The sequence below is a fragment of the Ranitomeya variabilis genome, chromosome 1, assembly GCF_051348905.1.
Source record: "Ranitomeya variabilis isolate aRanVar5 chromosome 1, aRanVar5.hap1, whole genome shotgun sequence".
NCBI lineage: Eukaryota > Metazoa > Chordata > Amphibia > Anura > Dendrobatidae > Ranitomeya > Ranitomeya variabilis.
The window spans coordinates 768564868-768578726 of record NC_135232.1 but is presented as its reverse complement, the minus strand read 5'-3'; the positions used below and the strand labels follow the sequence as shown (position 1 = coordinate 768578726).

The 13859-nt window shown below is 42.4% G+C and overlaps 1 protein-coding gene across 1 annotated transcript in view; it reads left to right on the top strand.

Moving 5' to 3' along the window:
- The window catches only part of SSBP4 (single stranded DNA binding protein 4), a 483828-nt gene that overhangs the window by 452410 nt on the left and 17559 nt on the right, over positions 1–13859 (top strand). Inside the window, exons 6-8 of the mRNA XM_077271935.1 lie at positions 4018–4101; positions 5969–6028; positions 6616–6682. Of these exons, the coding sequence (XP_077128050.1) occupies positions 4018–4101; positions 5969–6028; positions 6616–6682 (211 nt within the window). The remainder of the gene's footprint in view (positions 1–4017; positions 4102–5968; positions 6029–6615; positions 6683–13859) is intronic.

Here is a 13859-nt window from a genome sequence, read left to right as displayed (position 1 = left end):
AACCCCTTATGTACCAGATGTAAAGTGCCTACACCTCAGGCAATAAATAGCTTTAAAAGCCGCAAGATGTCAGATGAGAACACTCAGTTGTATGGAAATTCTTCCAGCAGAGGTACTGGGCTGGGCAGTAGTAGAGATTTCGTCTCAAGATCCTGCTGATTATTTAGGGTGAAGTCCTCTGGAAACTTAACTCCAAGTGACTGGGAAGCAGTCAGCCATGCAACATATTATTGGCTACTTCTTTTTTCTAAACTTTTTCAAACAATATACCATATAAAATGCATTGTGCTTGAGCAATTCTATTAAAGGGGTTTTCCAGTCTACAAAAGTGATCAACTTCGGGTTTTCCAGTCTACTTAAGTGATCAACGTCCCTATGAATGGGTAATCACTAGGGTTGAGCGACTTTTGCTTTTTTAGGATCGAGTCGGGTTTCGTGAAACCCGACTGTCTCGAAAGTCGGATCGTGTGAAATCGGCCGATTATTGTGAAAAGTCGGGGGGCCGACCGAAACACGAAACCCAATGCAAGTCAATGGGGATTGATTTTTTATTTTTTTTCTTCTCTCTCTTTCTCTCTCTCTCCTCCGTCCCTGCAAAATTTGTGTTTCACTGTGGGAATCGCTATATCCCAAACATTAGGATGGCAGCTTTACCCCTTGTGACGCCGCACAAAGCGAGCCGGAACCCATGTCATCACGCTGCACACACTCCTTCATTGGCTGAAAAAAATGGCGGGGAAAGCGTCATACGAAACGCGACTTTGGCGCGAAAATCGCCGACCGTGTGGCCGATCCCACACTGGGGTCGGGTTTCACGAAACCCGACTTTGCAAAAAGTCGGCGACTTTTGAAAATGACCGATCCGTTTCGCTCAACCCTAGTAATCACTTAAAGATCTGTGCTTGCCAGAATGGAGGACTTTGTTCCCAATTCTCCTATGGATGCACAAACCTGGCCATGTAAAGGTTAATGGAGCCCCTAATCTCGCATGCACCCTGCCACTCACAACTCCACTGAACTCCTCCAGTCCTGGCCAGGGAAGGACCAGGGGCCTGTCCAGCGGTATGTGAGCAATAAGATTGGTACTTCAAAATGGGAAATAAAGAAAATGGACTTCAGTGATATTTCATGTACTTTGTATCACAAAATCAGGATTGGCAATGTAGAGTTTGCCATAGAAGTGCGATTTACTACAAAAAATTAAAAAATTATTTTTTGATGAAAATTTAACCTTACAGAAATGTTTCAAAAATAAATTAATTTACACATGTAGGATGGATTTTTCAGGTTCCAAGATTAGTGCAAGAAATCTGCCATGTGTGAGCATGCTTGGAATGTGCTTGTACAATACTAACCACCAGTATGCATTCTGCACCATAGTGGGTGGTATGCTGATCTAATCAAAAACATGAAGATCTTGGGTGGTCACCCTCTATGGTGCTTGTTTGTGGGGAGCCGGCCATCCACAAAGCTTGATGTAAACTACTTATAAATAAAGGGCCCTTGAAAAAATCATAATATGTATTTGTAGTTTTAAGAAAAAGTGTTTTCTTATGCAAATGAAGGAGCTCCGATGCACTCTTCTGCCCCTAAATCCCCATGATGTGCTGCTCCCCATGTGTTGATTAACAGCGCTCGCTTAACCCAGGGTGCGTGCTGCCCATACTGAGTCCCTGAATCACTGACACTGCAGGAGTTGCAGGCAGCGCTCTCATACCTCTCTCCTGTCTGTAACCGCTGCTCGCTCCAATGATACAAAGATATGCTGCGAGCAGGTGCTGCAAACAGGAGAGAGGGATGGGAGTGTGCACACACTGACATTATGTGCGTATGCATGCTGGGATCCTGCAGTGTCAGTGCGCACACACAGTGCCAAAGTTTGATTTCAGGCAGTTCTCGACCTGGATGAATGCTGTCAATCTACATAAGAGGTGCGTGGTATGAGAATTGAGCTGCGGAATGGTGGCCATGCCAAGGGTGCACCGAGGCTTCTTCCTTCGCATAAGAAATATAACGCCTTTGCTGAAAAACCAAGCAAATAAAAACTATACTACATTGTTTCATTTTATAGAGGCTAAATCTACTGTTTAATTGTATATGTAGTTTAAATCCAGTTATGGGAGTACACACTCCCTTTAATTAATTAAGCAGCACGGTGGCTCAGTGGTTAGCACTGCAGCCTTGCAGCACTGGAGTCCTGCGTTCAAACCCCACCAAGGACAACATCTGCAAGTAGTTTGTATGTTCTTCCCGTGTTTGCGTGGGTTTCCTCCAGGTACTCCAGTTTTCTCCCACATTCCAAAGACATACTGATAGGGAATTTAGATTGTGAGCCCCATCGGGGACAGCGATGATAATGTGTGCAAAACTGTAAAGCGCTGCGGAATATGTTAGCGCTATATAAAAATAAAGATTATTATTAATTTATTTACTATTTTTATGTTTGTGCATAAACTCAATGGTTTCTCATATCCCTCACCTTGTAGTCACAGGGTATAACCTAAAATAAGCTACCATTTTACAAAACTGCAGAACAATACAGTGCCCTGTCAATCACCCATGGTAGGCAAAGGTTAGGACAAACTAATACACTATGCTATTGTCTGTATCAGCAATGTGTTCCCTTTACGGTCGCGTACAGCGCCTTATTATATCGCTCCATATATTTTCGTGATACTGGAAAACAATCCAGCTGCATTTCCCCATTCCACACTTGAGTGAACAATGGGCTGGAATGTGCGGGAGTTTCTCCATGAGTGGGAGGATGTGAGGATGGAGACAAGGAAGGTGTTTGTGGTGGAGTTAGATGGCTACCTTCCAGCTGCTCACTGGCCAGTACAGTTATGGTGACACTATTTGGTGTCACAGTCAGATGTGTAAGTAATGTGCAAAGCATATGGCCTCCATTAATAAGTATAAGCCTTGCTGAGCGTAGAGTCTGAGGTGACACCTTAGATTTCCAATGTTGGAGAAGAATCATTAATTCACATCCTCAGCCAAACCCAGGCTTATGACAACTCCTTGCACTAGCGCTTTTCATTGCTTCTAGACATTTTAAGTTATGTGATTGATTTATATAGGAATGATCAAGCACCTGGCATGAACAACATGAGGTCAGGATATCTCTAAACAAGACTCCTCAGATGAGGCAACTTTTATGAGCTCTCCAGAAGTTCCTGCTCTTCTGCACAGTATGTCACTTGTTGGAGGAGCAGTTTTTCGTCCAGAGCTGATCTTCACCCTGCAATTAGAAACAGCTTGATTTCTAAAGACTTCAGACCTTACCATTCTGTCGTAGTTTTTGAGTAACCTGACAAGACATGGCGAGAGGTGGTATCTACAATGAGTTCTCGTAGAGAAGCGAAATGTCAGGTGGTGCATGTAACCATTAATACACTTGCTCCAGAAAGCTACAAGCTGTTTCTCGCTCACATTAACGTCCCAAAAATTGGGGGCTCAGAATTTTATAACTTATGTAATGATTTTTTTCTTTCCCTTATGAAGCCAGAAGTAAATGCAGGTGTGATGAGTGTATTATACGTATCCGTGTTACAATCGGATTGTACGTTACTGCTCATGTAATAAAACAAATGCCATATGGATGAAAAAATGGACATCTGGATGACAGGCGGAAGGAGTATGGATGAAAATCAGATGATTTTTCATCCCGACCTTAAAGTAAAGTGGAAGATTAAAAGATTTTAAATTATCAGAAAGCCCACATTTGGAAGTACTGCACCCCAAACAAGCAGTGTTAGGACAGGACCAAACCAAGGAAGGTTGATTTCTGCACAACAACACCAAATCATTCAGTGTGAAGAGGTGTTAGTTGCCTATGACAATGTCCTATCACAATCTATGTTGTACTGTAGAGAACTTCTTTACCGGGTATATAGCTGCGATCTCTTTATGAACATGATATACTGACTAAGTATTGCATGTTTTTTTCCCTGTTTGTGTGTCCTATATTATTCTAAACATGTAATGATCATAAACATATTTGTTTGTGTTTTATAGGGTCCTCCAGGTTCTCAGCCATCACCTCATGCACAACCACCTCCGCACAACCCCAATAACCCAATGATAGGTCCACATAGTCAGGTAATGGCAAGCAATGTCAAACTTTTCATTCCAAGGCGTTTAGCTTCTGGAAGTGAGGGCTATTTATAATAACTTAGGCAATTATGGGTGGGCATGCCCAAAGAATGATGTTCTCAACAGCAATAACTGAAACATAATGACTTTATCTAGCTCTGGTCACAAAGCAATCAATCTCATCCCTCCATCTTCTTGGTAGATATGAGCATATTTTTAATTACACATCTTTCCCAACTGAGTTCATCTCAATTACTTTAATACTGAAAGGGACAAAGTTGCAAGTTTTATTTTTGCCTGGTGGAAGCACATTATTTCCAATAAGCTTGGCAGATCAGTATCAAGTTGTTCAAATTCTGAAAGGCAACTGTCCTTTAGCCAGACAAACAATAATATTTTATAATGTTTACTTTTTTATGGCTGGTGGTCAAAAATGATCAATTATGATGGGCACACATCTAGTTGGTAACTCCTCCAAATTATGATTACATCCAGACTTGGTCATTTTCACTGTTAGGTGCATATTTATCAATAGTATGTAATTTATTAAAGTAGTTTATGCTTTTTGACAAATTTACAGCATTTTTGTACTGTATAGTCTATATTCTCACTTATTAGTTGGCTTTTTGTCAGAAATTTGTACACATTAGGCCACGTCTCTTTTCAGCTAGCACATTCCTCCTATGATGGAAGGCATGAAAAACCTTTTTTTTACACAAATGAAGTTTCCTATAGCACTGTCCATATACAGTGGGTGAAATATATATTGAACACGTCACCAATTTTCTAAGTAAACATATTTCTGAACGTGCTATTAACATGAAATTCTTACCAGATGTCTGTAACATATCATCCAATCCATTCAGGCAAAGAAATCAAACCATATATGTCCATAAATTTAATTATGTGTAATAATGAGAAATGAAACAGGGAAAAAGTATTGAACACATGAAGCAAGAGAGGTGCAAAATGTCATGGAAAGTTTGACACTAGGTGTCTTATAACCAAGGTGCCACAGAAGAAAAATCTGATGATGGGTAAAACCAATGAGCTGTCTCAAGACCTTTGCAACCTTACTATTGCAAAATGTAATGATGGCATTGGTTGCAGAAAAAATTTCTAGAGTACTGAAGGTTCCAGTGAGCTCTGTTGGGCCATAATCAGGAAGTGGAAAGAACATAATTTCACCGTAAACCATCCATGACCAGATGCTCCTTGCAAGATTTCAGACAGAGAAGTGAAAAGAATTTTCAGAAGAGTTGTCCAAGAGTTGTCTACCAGGATGTTGACGATGAAAGGAAAGTGGACATCTCAGCAAGATAATAATCCCAAACACAGGCAAGGAAACTCTCAAATGGTTTCAGATAAAGAAAATAGAACTGCTAGAATGGCCCAACTAATCACCTGACCTGTATCCAATAGAATATTTATGGACGTTCATAGAAGGAGCCCACAGAAACTTTAGTATTTGAAGAGTGTTTGTGTGGAACAAAATCAAAATCACACTTGAGCAATGCATGTGACTAGTTTCTCAATACAGGAGGCGCCTTGAAGCTGTAATCACCTATAAAGGCTTTTGTATGACGTATTCATTACATTTCAGTAAGCGTGTTCAATACTTTTCCCTGTGTCATTTCTCATTGTTATACATAACTTATTTTGTGGATATCTATGGTTTAATTTCTTTGCCTGTGTGGATTGGATGGGTTATTACAGACATATGGTGAGAGTTTTATGTTAATAACACCTTTAGAAATATATTTACTTAGAAAAAAGGCGATGTGTTTAATATTTAGTTCACCAGCTGTATACTATATAGGTTAAGTTTTAAATCTACATATCCCAATTAACATTATTTCCTTTTGTTTTGCAGCCATTTATGTCACCTCGGTATCCTGGTGGCCCTCGACCTTCCCTAAGAATGCCAAATCAGGTTTGTTCATTTCAGATAAAATGTTTTAGGCTTTTTTTCATATCACACTTATTGGTTTTAGTATTACAACTTAGAGTTACTAAGTTACACTCATAAACTCCCATGTTAAAAAAAAGTATACTATGGGGGTTATATTCTTGTTTCTAGATATCTTTGTATGGAATTGTGCAGTGTGTTATGCTACTCCATACAGTAAAATAATGCTAACCCTAATTTATACAAGACATATGGAGGCTAAAACAACATTATTTTGGCCTGAGAATGGTGGCCTATTTATCCAACTAACGGAAAGTTTGCTGAATAAGCTAGAGCAGGCCTTTCTGGTTTCTCCAATTTATACCCCATGTATCATTCATTCCAGTTTCAGCATGTGTTAGAACTTTGATTTTTATTATCTATTTCCTATGGTGTTTGCTGAGACAAAGGCACCTGACAATAAAGGTGATATACAAAAACAGTCCGTCCCAGGCATAATATAAGAAAACTTTGAGGAAAAGGACTCTGTACTTATTGCTTTTTAGAATTAAGATGTTTACATTGGAAGTTTATGAAAAATAAATTGAAATGTATGATTTTCTGGTTTATAGCCCCCTGTAGGAGTCCCAGGTTCACAGCCCCTATTGCCAAATTCCATGGACCCTACACGGCCACAAGGTACATTTACATATATGTGTATACAGAATATTGTTTCTTTTTTTTCTTACCTGTGCTCATAAACATAGGTGATCCAGTCATAATGCGCTTTTCTTTTACCCCTTCTTGAGCAAGTGATTTTGCATTTTTAAGTTTTAATTTTTTTCCTCCCTTTTCTTTCCAAGAGCCATAACCTTTTCACACTCTGTGTGGCTGCAGACTTATGAATTCAGGGATTCGCCACTTTCAGACCCCTACACTTGTAATGAGCCAAGGCCGCGCCCCGAATAGTGATGCAGATGGCCAGTGGGCGATTCCATCTAGTGGGCACTGCCTTGCTCTATACAAGGGTATGGAGAACGAGGGTGCAGCCACTGGCCCGGGAGCATGTATAACCCTTACATGCCGTCTGTTCCCGGGTCTGAAACTGGTGAATCCCTGTAGGGCACAGTGCGTACGCTGGGTGGATTCATAAGTCTGCAGTCACGCAGAGTGACTGTAGACTTATCGATTTTGACCGGACAACCCATTTAAGTGGGGCCTATGTTTTAGATTTGCTGTGAATTATTGTAGAGCTTAAATTCTGTTAGGAAGAATGTATAACAATGTTTTATAAAAATCGGTGGATTTTGATACTTGTACATCTAACATTTCCATTACATTGCAGCTCCAACAAGGAATGAATCTGTTGATTTTTCTCATTGCTTTCTACTGCTAGGCCTGTAATAAATAATAATAATAATGTAATAAATACCACCCTTAGTTTGCCTTTGCAAACCTTTGCACCTTGTCTTTAAATTAAGTAGTCGCTAATGTTGATATTGATTGATTTTTAAATACATGTTCGAAATTCTACAGAGTGACAGGTAGTCCCACCCCCATTAATAAAAACATTTTAAAAAGATAACATTTAGACCAAATCCCTGAGGTCTGTTGTCAGCAACAGGGCTGTTAGGGCTCACGGAACGCACCGAGTAAATATAACGTTAGTAAAAGGTGCGTTCACAGCCCTGGGTCCACCCTGCAGGAGTGGAAACTGCTGCTAGATAATGGCAGCACCATATGGCGGTACTATACCAGAAAAGACACAGGTTCCGTCACCCGGTATGTACAGAAGTGAACTCTGCTGCTTCACAGAGTCGCAGGGAGTCAAGGAAACGCTGTGCCCTGTTAGCAGTCACTGGGTGCAGCAAATGAATACTAGTGGGATCCCTGCAATTCACCCCCACTATGCTGGTGATTGATCCCGCTCCGACCCTCGGTGGCTTTTGAGCCCGCGCCTAAGGATGCCCTGAGTCAGATGCAGAGATCAAGCGGGAGTTCCCACCTTACACTGACCGGTTGTCAGGAGTAATAGAAGATAGCCGCACAGAGTGCGTACAGCGCTGCACTGGCGGTCACTGCTGGTTTGACGCAGTACAGATCATGCTCTTGTGTATAAATTAGCTCTGTCAGGCGCTAGTTAACTCCAACATTCGCGAGCATTCAACATCACAAGGAATGGGAATGATTAAGAAGCAATCACCAGAACAGGCATACAAACACACACGATAATAGGTTCATACTAGCGCATAGCTGTGCGGCCATGCAAACCTTTTATAGCTGTAGCTCTCCAGGACCTTCTTAGTGGACCAATAGGAGCTGCTACAGGACCTGAGCGTGTTACTCCCGACCTCCAATGAGAGGCCTTCCCTTGGGCATGCTCAGAAGGAGCAGGAGCGCCTGCTCGCCGTTGAACAGTACTGGTTATAATGGCTGAACCTGGAAGGGCAGCAGTAACCAAACGCACAGTATCTGTCTGAGCCAGATGCTGGGACCGATGTCTCTGCTGAGCAGGCTCCACTTCGTCTGGAGGAGAATGAGAGACCGCAGCGGAGGTGGTTCGAGATTCCCCCTGTGCAGCAGCGGGAACTCGACACCTAACAGGGGCCTTGTAGCTTCTGCAAGTGGCAACCAAATTTAATGAATGGGCGAGAAATGTTCTTAGTAAAGTCTTATATATACAGTATCTATGTATGTATGTATAGACACAGGTATGTGTGTGTGCTTAATACCTATGTTTCCATGTGTTGGGAGGTTGTGCCAAAAGACATCATGCATGCTTGAGGTCTTTCCTCATATGGCATTTACTTTGACATACAAGGAGAAACTGTGCCCTGCGACAATGCTCTAAACTCTGCAATACGATTCATATTTCCTCTCCCGTCAGTGGCTCATTAGTGCTGGACTAACAAAAGGACAAAGTGCAAAAATAATTATGCGGTCACCAAGACCAGGGCGGCATTTTACAGCAGCCTTTCAAAGCAGAGCAGGCTTCTTCCTGAGCACTCCCCAGACAGGCCTTCTCTGCTATTAAGGGGTACTTGTGTAGTGTATCCTAAGTACATGAATTAGAATTGCTGAACGCTGCTTTAACACCATATGGTGACTTTAACTTTACTTGGGAAAAGGTAGCAGGAGGAGCAGAGGGACGATGCTAGGCGTCCCATTACCTCTCCTGTGAGGCGCTGCTCAGCAGCTGGCACCAGCAATGGAAATTCACAGCCGCTTAGACCACATAATGTGCCCTTTTCTACCTGCTGTAATGCCTTCAACTACTGCTGAGGTTTGGCCAGCTTCCATGTGTAGAGTAAGTAATAATGAATACACTACTAGGAACATGAGAAGAGTCTCGCTTACATATAGTGTTGTTCTAGGGGTTCTGTCTGTGACACATCTTAGACCCATCCCAATATAACTGGTGGGAACCTAGTCTGACATCAGGTATTCGACATTGAGAAATGCATTTTTTTGTATCTGGGCATTACATATATACACAAAGATAATCATGAGATTTTCACTTGGCACCCTTGAAATTGTTGCAGAAAATGAAGTATTTATCCCAGAGTATAACTGCAATTACACATTTTTTGTTAAAAACATGTTTATTTCCTTTTTGTATATTGGAACCATACAAAAAAACAGAGAAAAAAAAAGGCAAATTGGACAGATTTCACACAAAACCCCCAAAATGGTCGGACAAAATTGTTAGCACCCTCAACATAATATTTGGTTGCATTTGGAATAAATAACTGCAATCAATCTCTTCGTATAACCATCAACAAGCTCCTTACACCTCTCAAATTTTCTTTTGTAAACTACTCCAGGTCTCTCATATTTTAAGGCGCCTTCTCCCAACAGCAATTTTAAGATCTCTCCACAGGTGTTCAATAGGATTTAGATCCGGACTCATTGCTGGCCACTTCAGAACTCTCCAGTGCTTTGTTTTCATCCATTTCTCATGCTTCTTGAAGTATAATTGGGGTCACTGTCCTGCTGGAAAACCTATGACCTAGGACACAAATCCAGCTTTCTGACAATGCAACCCAAAATCCTTTGGTAATCTTCAGATTTTATGATGCCTTGCACAAAGTCAAGGCACCCACGCAAGAGGCAGCAAAACAACTCCAAAACATATTTGAACCTCCACCATATTTGACTGCAGGTACTGTGTTCTTTTCTTTGTATGCCTCATTCGATTTTCGGTAAACAGAATGACATGCTCTACCAAAAAGCTCTATCTTGGTCTCATCTGTCCACTAGAAACTTTCCAAGAAGGATTTTGGCTTACTCACGTACATTTTGGCAAACTGCAGTCTATTGTTGTGAATTTGGATTCTGGGCTCCCCCGGTGGCTACTGGTGGAATTGAACTGGTGTCTTCATCTTCTCTGTTCACCTGTTCCCATCAAGATGTGGGAGTCGCTATATAACCTTGCTGCTCTGTTAGTTGCTTGCCGGTCAACAATGTTATCAGAAGCCTCTCTGTGCTTGTTCCTGCTCCTAGACAACTACTAGATAAGTTGGACTCTTGTCCATGTTTGTTTTTGCATTTTTATTCCAGTTCACAGCTGTAGTTTCGTTACTGTGTCTGGAAAGCTCTTGTGAACAGGAATTGCCACTCTGGTGTTATGAGTTAATGCCAGAGTTTTAAAGTAATTTCTGGATGGTGTTTTGATAGGGTTTTCAGCTGACCATGAAAGTGTCCTTTCTGTCTTCTGCTATGTAGTAAGTGGACCTCAAATTTGCTAAACCTATTTTCATACTACGTTTGTTATTTCATCTTAATTCACCGCCAATACATGTAGGGGGCCTCTGTCTCCTTTCGGGGTATTTCTCTAGAGGTGAGCTAGGACTTATATTTTCCTCTGCTAGCATTATTTAGTCCTCCGGCTGGTGCTGGGCATCTAGAATCAACGTAGGCATGCTACCCGGCCACTGCTAGTTGTGCGTTAGGTTTAGTTCATGGTCAGCTCAGTTCCCATCTTCCAAGAGCTAGTTCCTATATATGCTTATGCTATGTTCTCTTGCCATTGAGATCATGACAGTTTGACCGGCCCACTAAAGGGTTAAAATCCTTGGCTGAGAAAGGAGAGAAATAAGTAGTCTGCTGAAATATTTTTTTTTTTTTTTTTTTTCTCTCCTTCTAATCTTTGAATGGCTCTGTGTCCACCTGTTTGTAATGGATCTTCAGAGTGTAACTGCAGGTTTGAATAATCTCGCCACGAAGGTACAAAATTTGCAAGATTTTGTTTGTCATGCACCTGTATCTGAGCCGAGAATTCCTTTGCCGGAATTTTTCTCGGGGAATAGATCTGGGTTTCAGAATTTTCGAAATAATTGCAAATTATTTTTGTCCCTGAAATCTCGCTCTGCCGGAGACCCTGCACAGCAGGTCAGGATTGTGATTTCCTTGCTCCGGGGCGACCCTCAAGACTGGGCTTTTTCATTGACACCAGGGGATCCTGCGTTGCTCAATGTGGATGCGTTTTTTCTGGCCTTGGGGTTGCTTTATGACGAACCTCATTTGGAGCTTCAGGCAGAAAAAACTTTGATGTCCCTATCTCAGGGGCAAGATGAAGCGGAAATTTACTGCCAAAGATTCCGTAAATGGTCTGTGCTTACTCAGTGGAATGAGTGCGCCCTGGCGGCGACTTTCAGAGAGGGTCTCTCTGATGCCATTAAGGATGTTATGGTGGGGTTCCCTGTGCCTGCGGGTCTGAATGAGTCCATGACAATGGCTATTCAGATCGATAGGCGTTTGCGGGAGCGCAAACCAGTGCACCATCTGGCGGTGTCCACTGAGAAGTCGCCAGAGAGTATGCAGTGTGATAGAATTCTGTCCCGAAGCGAGCGGCAGAATTTTAGACGGAAAAATGGGTTGTGTTTCTATTGTGGTGATTCTACTCATGTTATATCAGCATGCTCTAAGCGCACTAAAAAGCTTGGTAAATCTGTTTCCATTTGCACCTTACCGTCTAAGTTTATTCTATCTGTGACCCTGATTTGCTCTTTGTCATCTATTACCACGGACGCCTATGTCGACTCTGGCGCCGCTTTGAGTCTTATGGATTGGTCCTTTGCCAAACGCTGTGGGTATGATTTAGAGCCTTTGGAGACTCCTATTCCTCTGAAGGGGATTGACTCCACCCCATTGGCTAATAAAAAAACCACAATACTGGACACAAGTAACTATGCGTATTAATCCGGATCACCAGGAGATTATTCGCTTTCTGGTGCTGTATAATCTACATGATGATTTGGTGCTAGGATTGCCTTGGCTGCAATCTCACAACCCAGTCCTCGACTGGAGAGCTATGTCTGTGTTGAGCTGGGGATGTAAGGGGGCTCATGGGGATGTACCTGTGGTTTCCATTTCATCATCTATTCCCTCTGAAATTCCTGAGTTCCTGTCTGACTATCGTGACGTCTTTGAAGAATCCAAGCTTGGTTCGTTACCTCCGCACCGAGAGTGCGATTGTGCCATAGATTTAATCCCGGGTAGTAAATACCCAAAGGGTCGTTTGTTTAATCTGTCTGTGCCTGAACATGCTGCTATGCGAGAATATATAAAGGAGTCCTTGGAAAAGGGACATATTCGTCCATCGTCATCTCCCTTAGGAGCCGGTTTTTTCTTTGTGTCAAAAAAAGACGGCTCTTTGAGACCATGTATTGATTATCGGCTTTTGAATAAAATCACTGTTAAATACCAATACCCATTGCCGTTGCTGACTGATTTGTTTGCTCGCATAAAGGGGGCCAAGTGGTTCTCTAAGATTGACCTTCGTGGGGCGTATAATTTGGTGCGAATCAGGCAGGGGGATGAGTGGAAAACCGCATTTAATACGCCCGAGGGCCACTTTGAGTACTTAGTGATGCCTTTTGGTCTTTCAAATGCTCCGTCAGTTTTCCAGTCCTTTATGCATGATATTTTTCGTGATTATTTGGATAAATTTATGATTGTGTATCTGGATGATATTCTGATTTTTTCGGATGACTGGGACTCGCATGTCCAGCAAGTCAGGAGGGTTTTTCAGGTTTTGCGGTCTAATTCTTTGTGTGTGAAGGGTTCTAAGTGTGTTTTTGGGGTACAGAGGATTTCCTTTTTGGGATATATTTTTTCCCCCTCTTCCATTGAAATGGATCCTGTCAAGGTTCAAGCTATTTGTGATTGGACGCAGCCCTCTTCTCTTAAGAGTCTTCAGAAATTTTTGGGCTTTGCTAACTTTTATCGTCGATTTATTGCTGGTTTTTCGGATATTGCTAAGCCATTGACCGATTTGACTAAGAAGGGTGCTGATGTTGCTGATTGGTCCCCTGACGCTGTGGAGGCCTTTCGGGAGCTTAAGCGCCGTTTTTCCTCTGCCCCTGTGTTGCGTCAGCCTGATGTTGCTCTACCTTTTCAGGTTGAGGTCCACGCTTCTGAGATCGGAGCTGGGGCAGTGTTGTCGCAGAAAAGTTCTGACTGCTCCGTGATGAGGCCTTGTGCCTTCTTTTCCCGTAAATTTTCGCCCGCTGAGCGGAATTATGATGTTGGGAATCGGGAGCTTTTGGCCATGAAGTGGGCTTTTGAGGAGTGGCGCCATTGGCTTGAGGGGGCCAGACACCAGGTGGTGGTATTGACTGACCACAAAAATTTGATTTATCTTGAGACCGCCAGGCGCCTGAATCCTAGACAGGCGCGCTGGTCATTATTTTTCTCTCGGTTTAATTTTGTGGTGTCATACCTACCGGGTTCTAAGAATGTTAAGGCGGATGCCCTTTCTAGGAGTTTTGAGCCTGACTCGCCTGGTAACTCTGAGGCCACAGGTATCCTTAAGGATGGAGTGGTATTGTCAGCCGTTTCTCCAGACCTGCGGCGGGCCTTGCAGGAGTTTCAG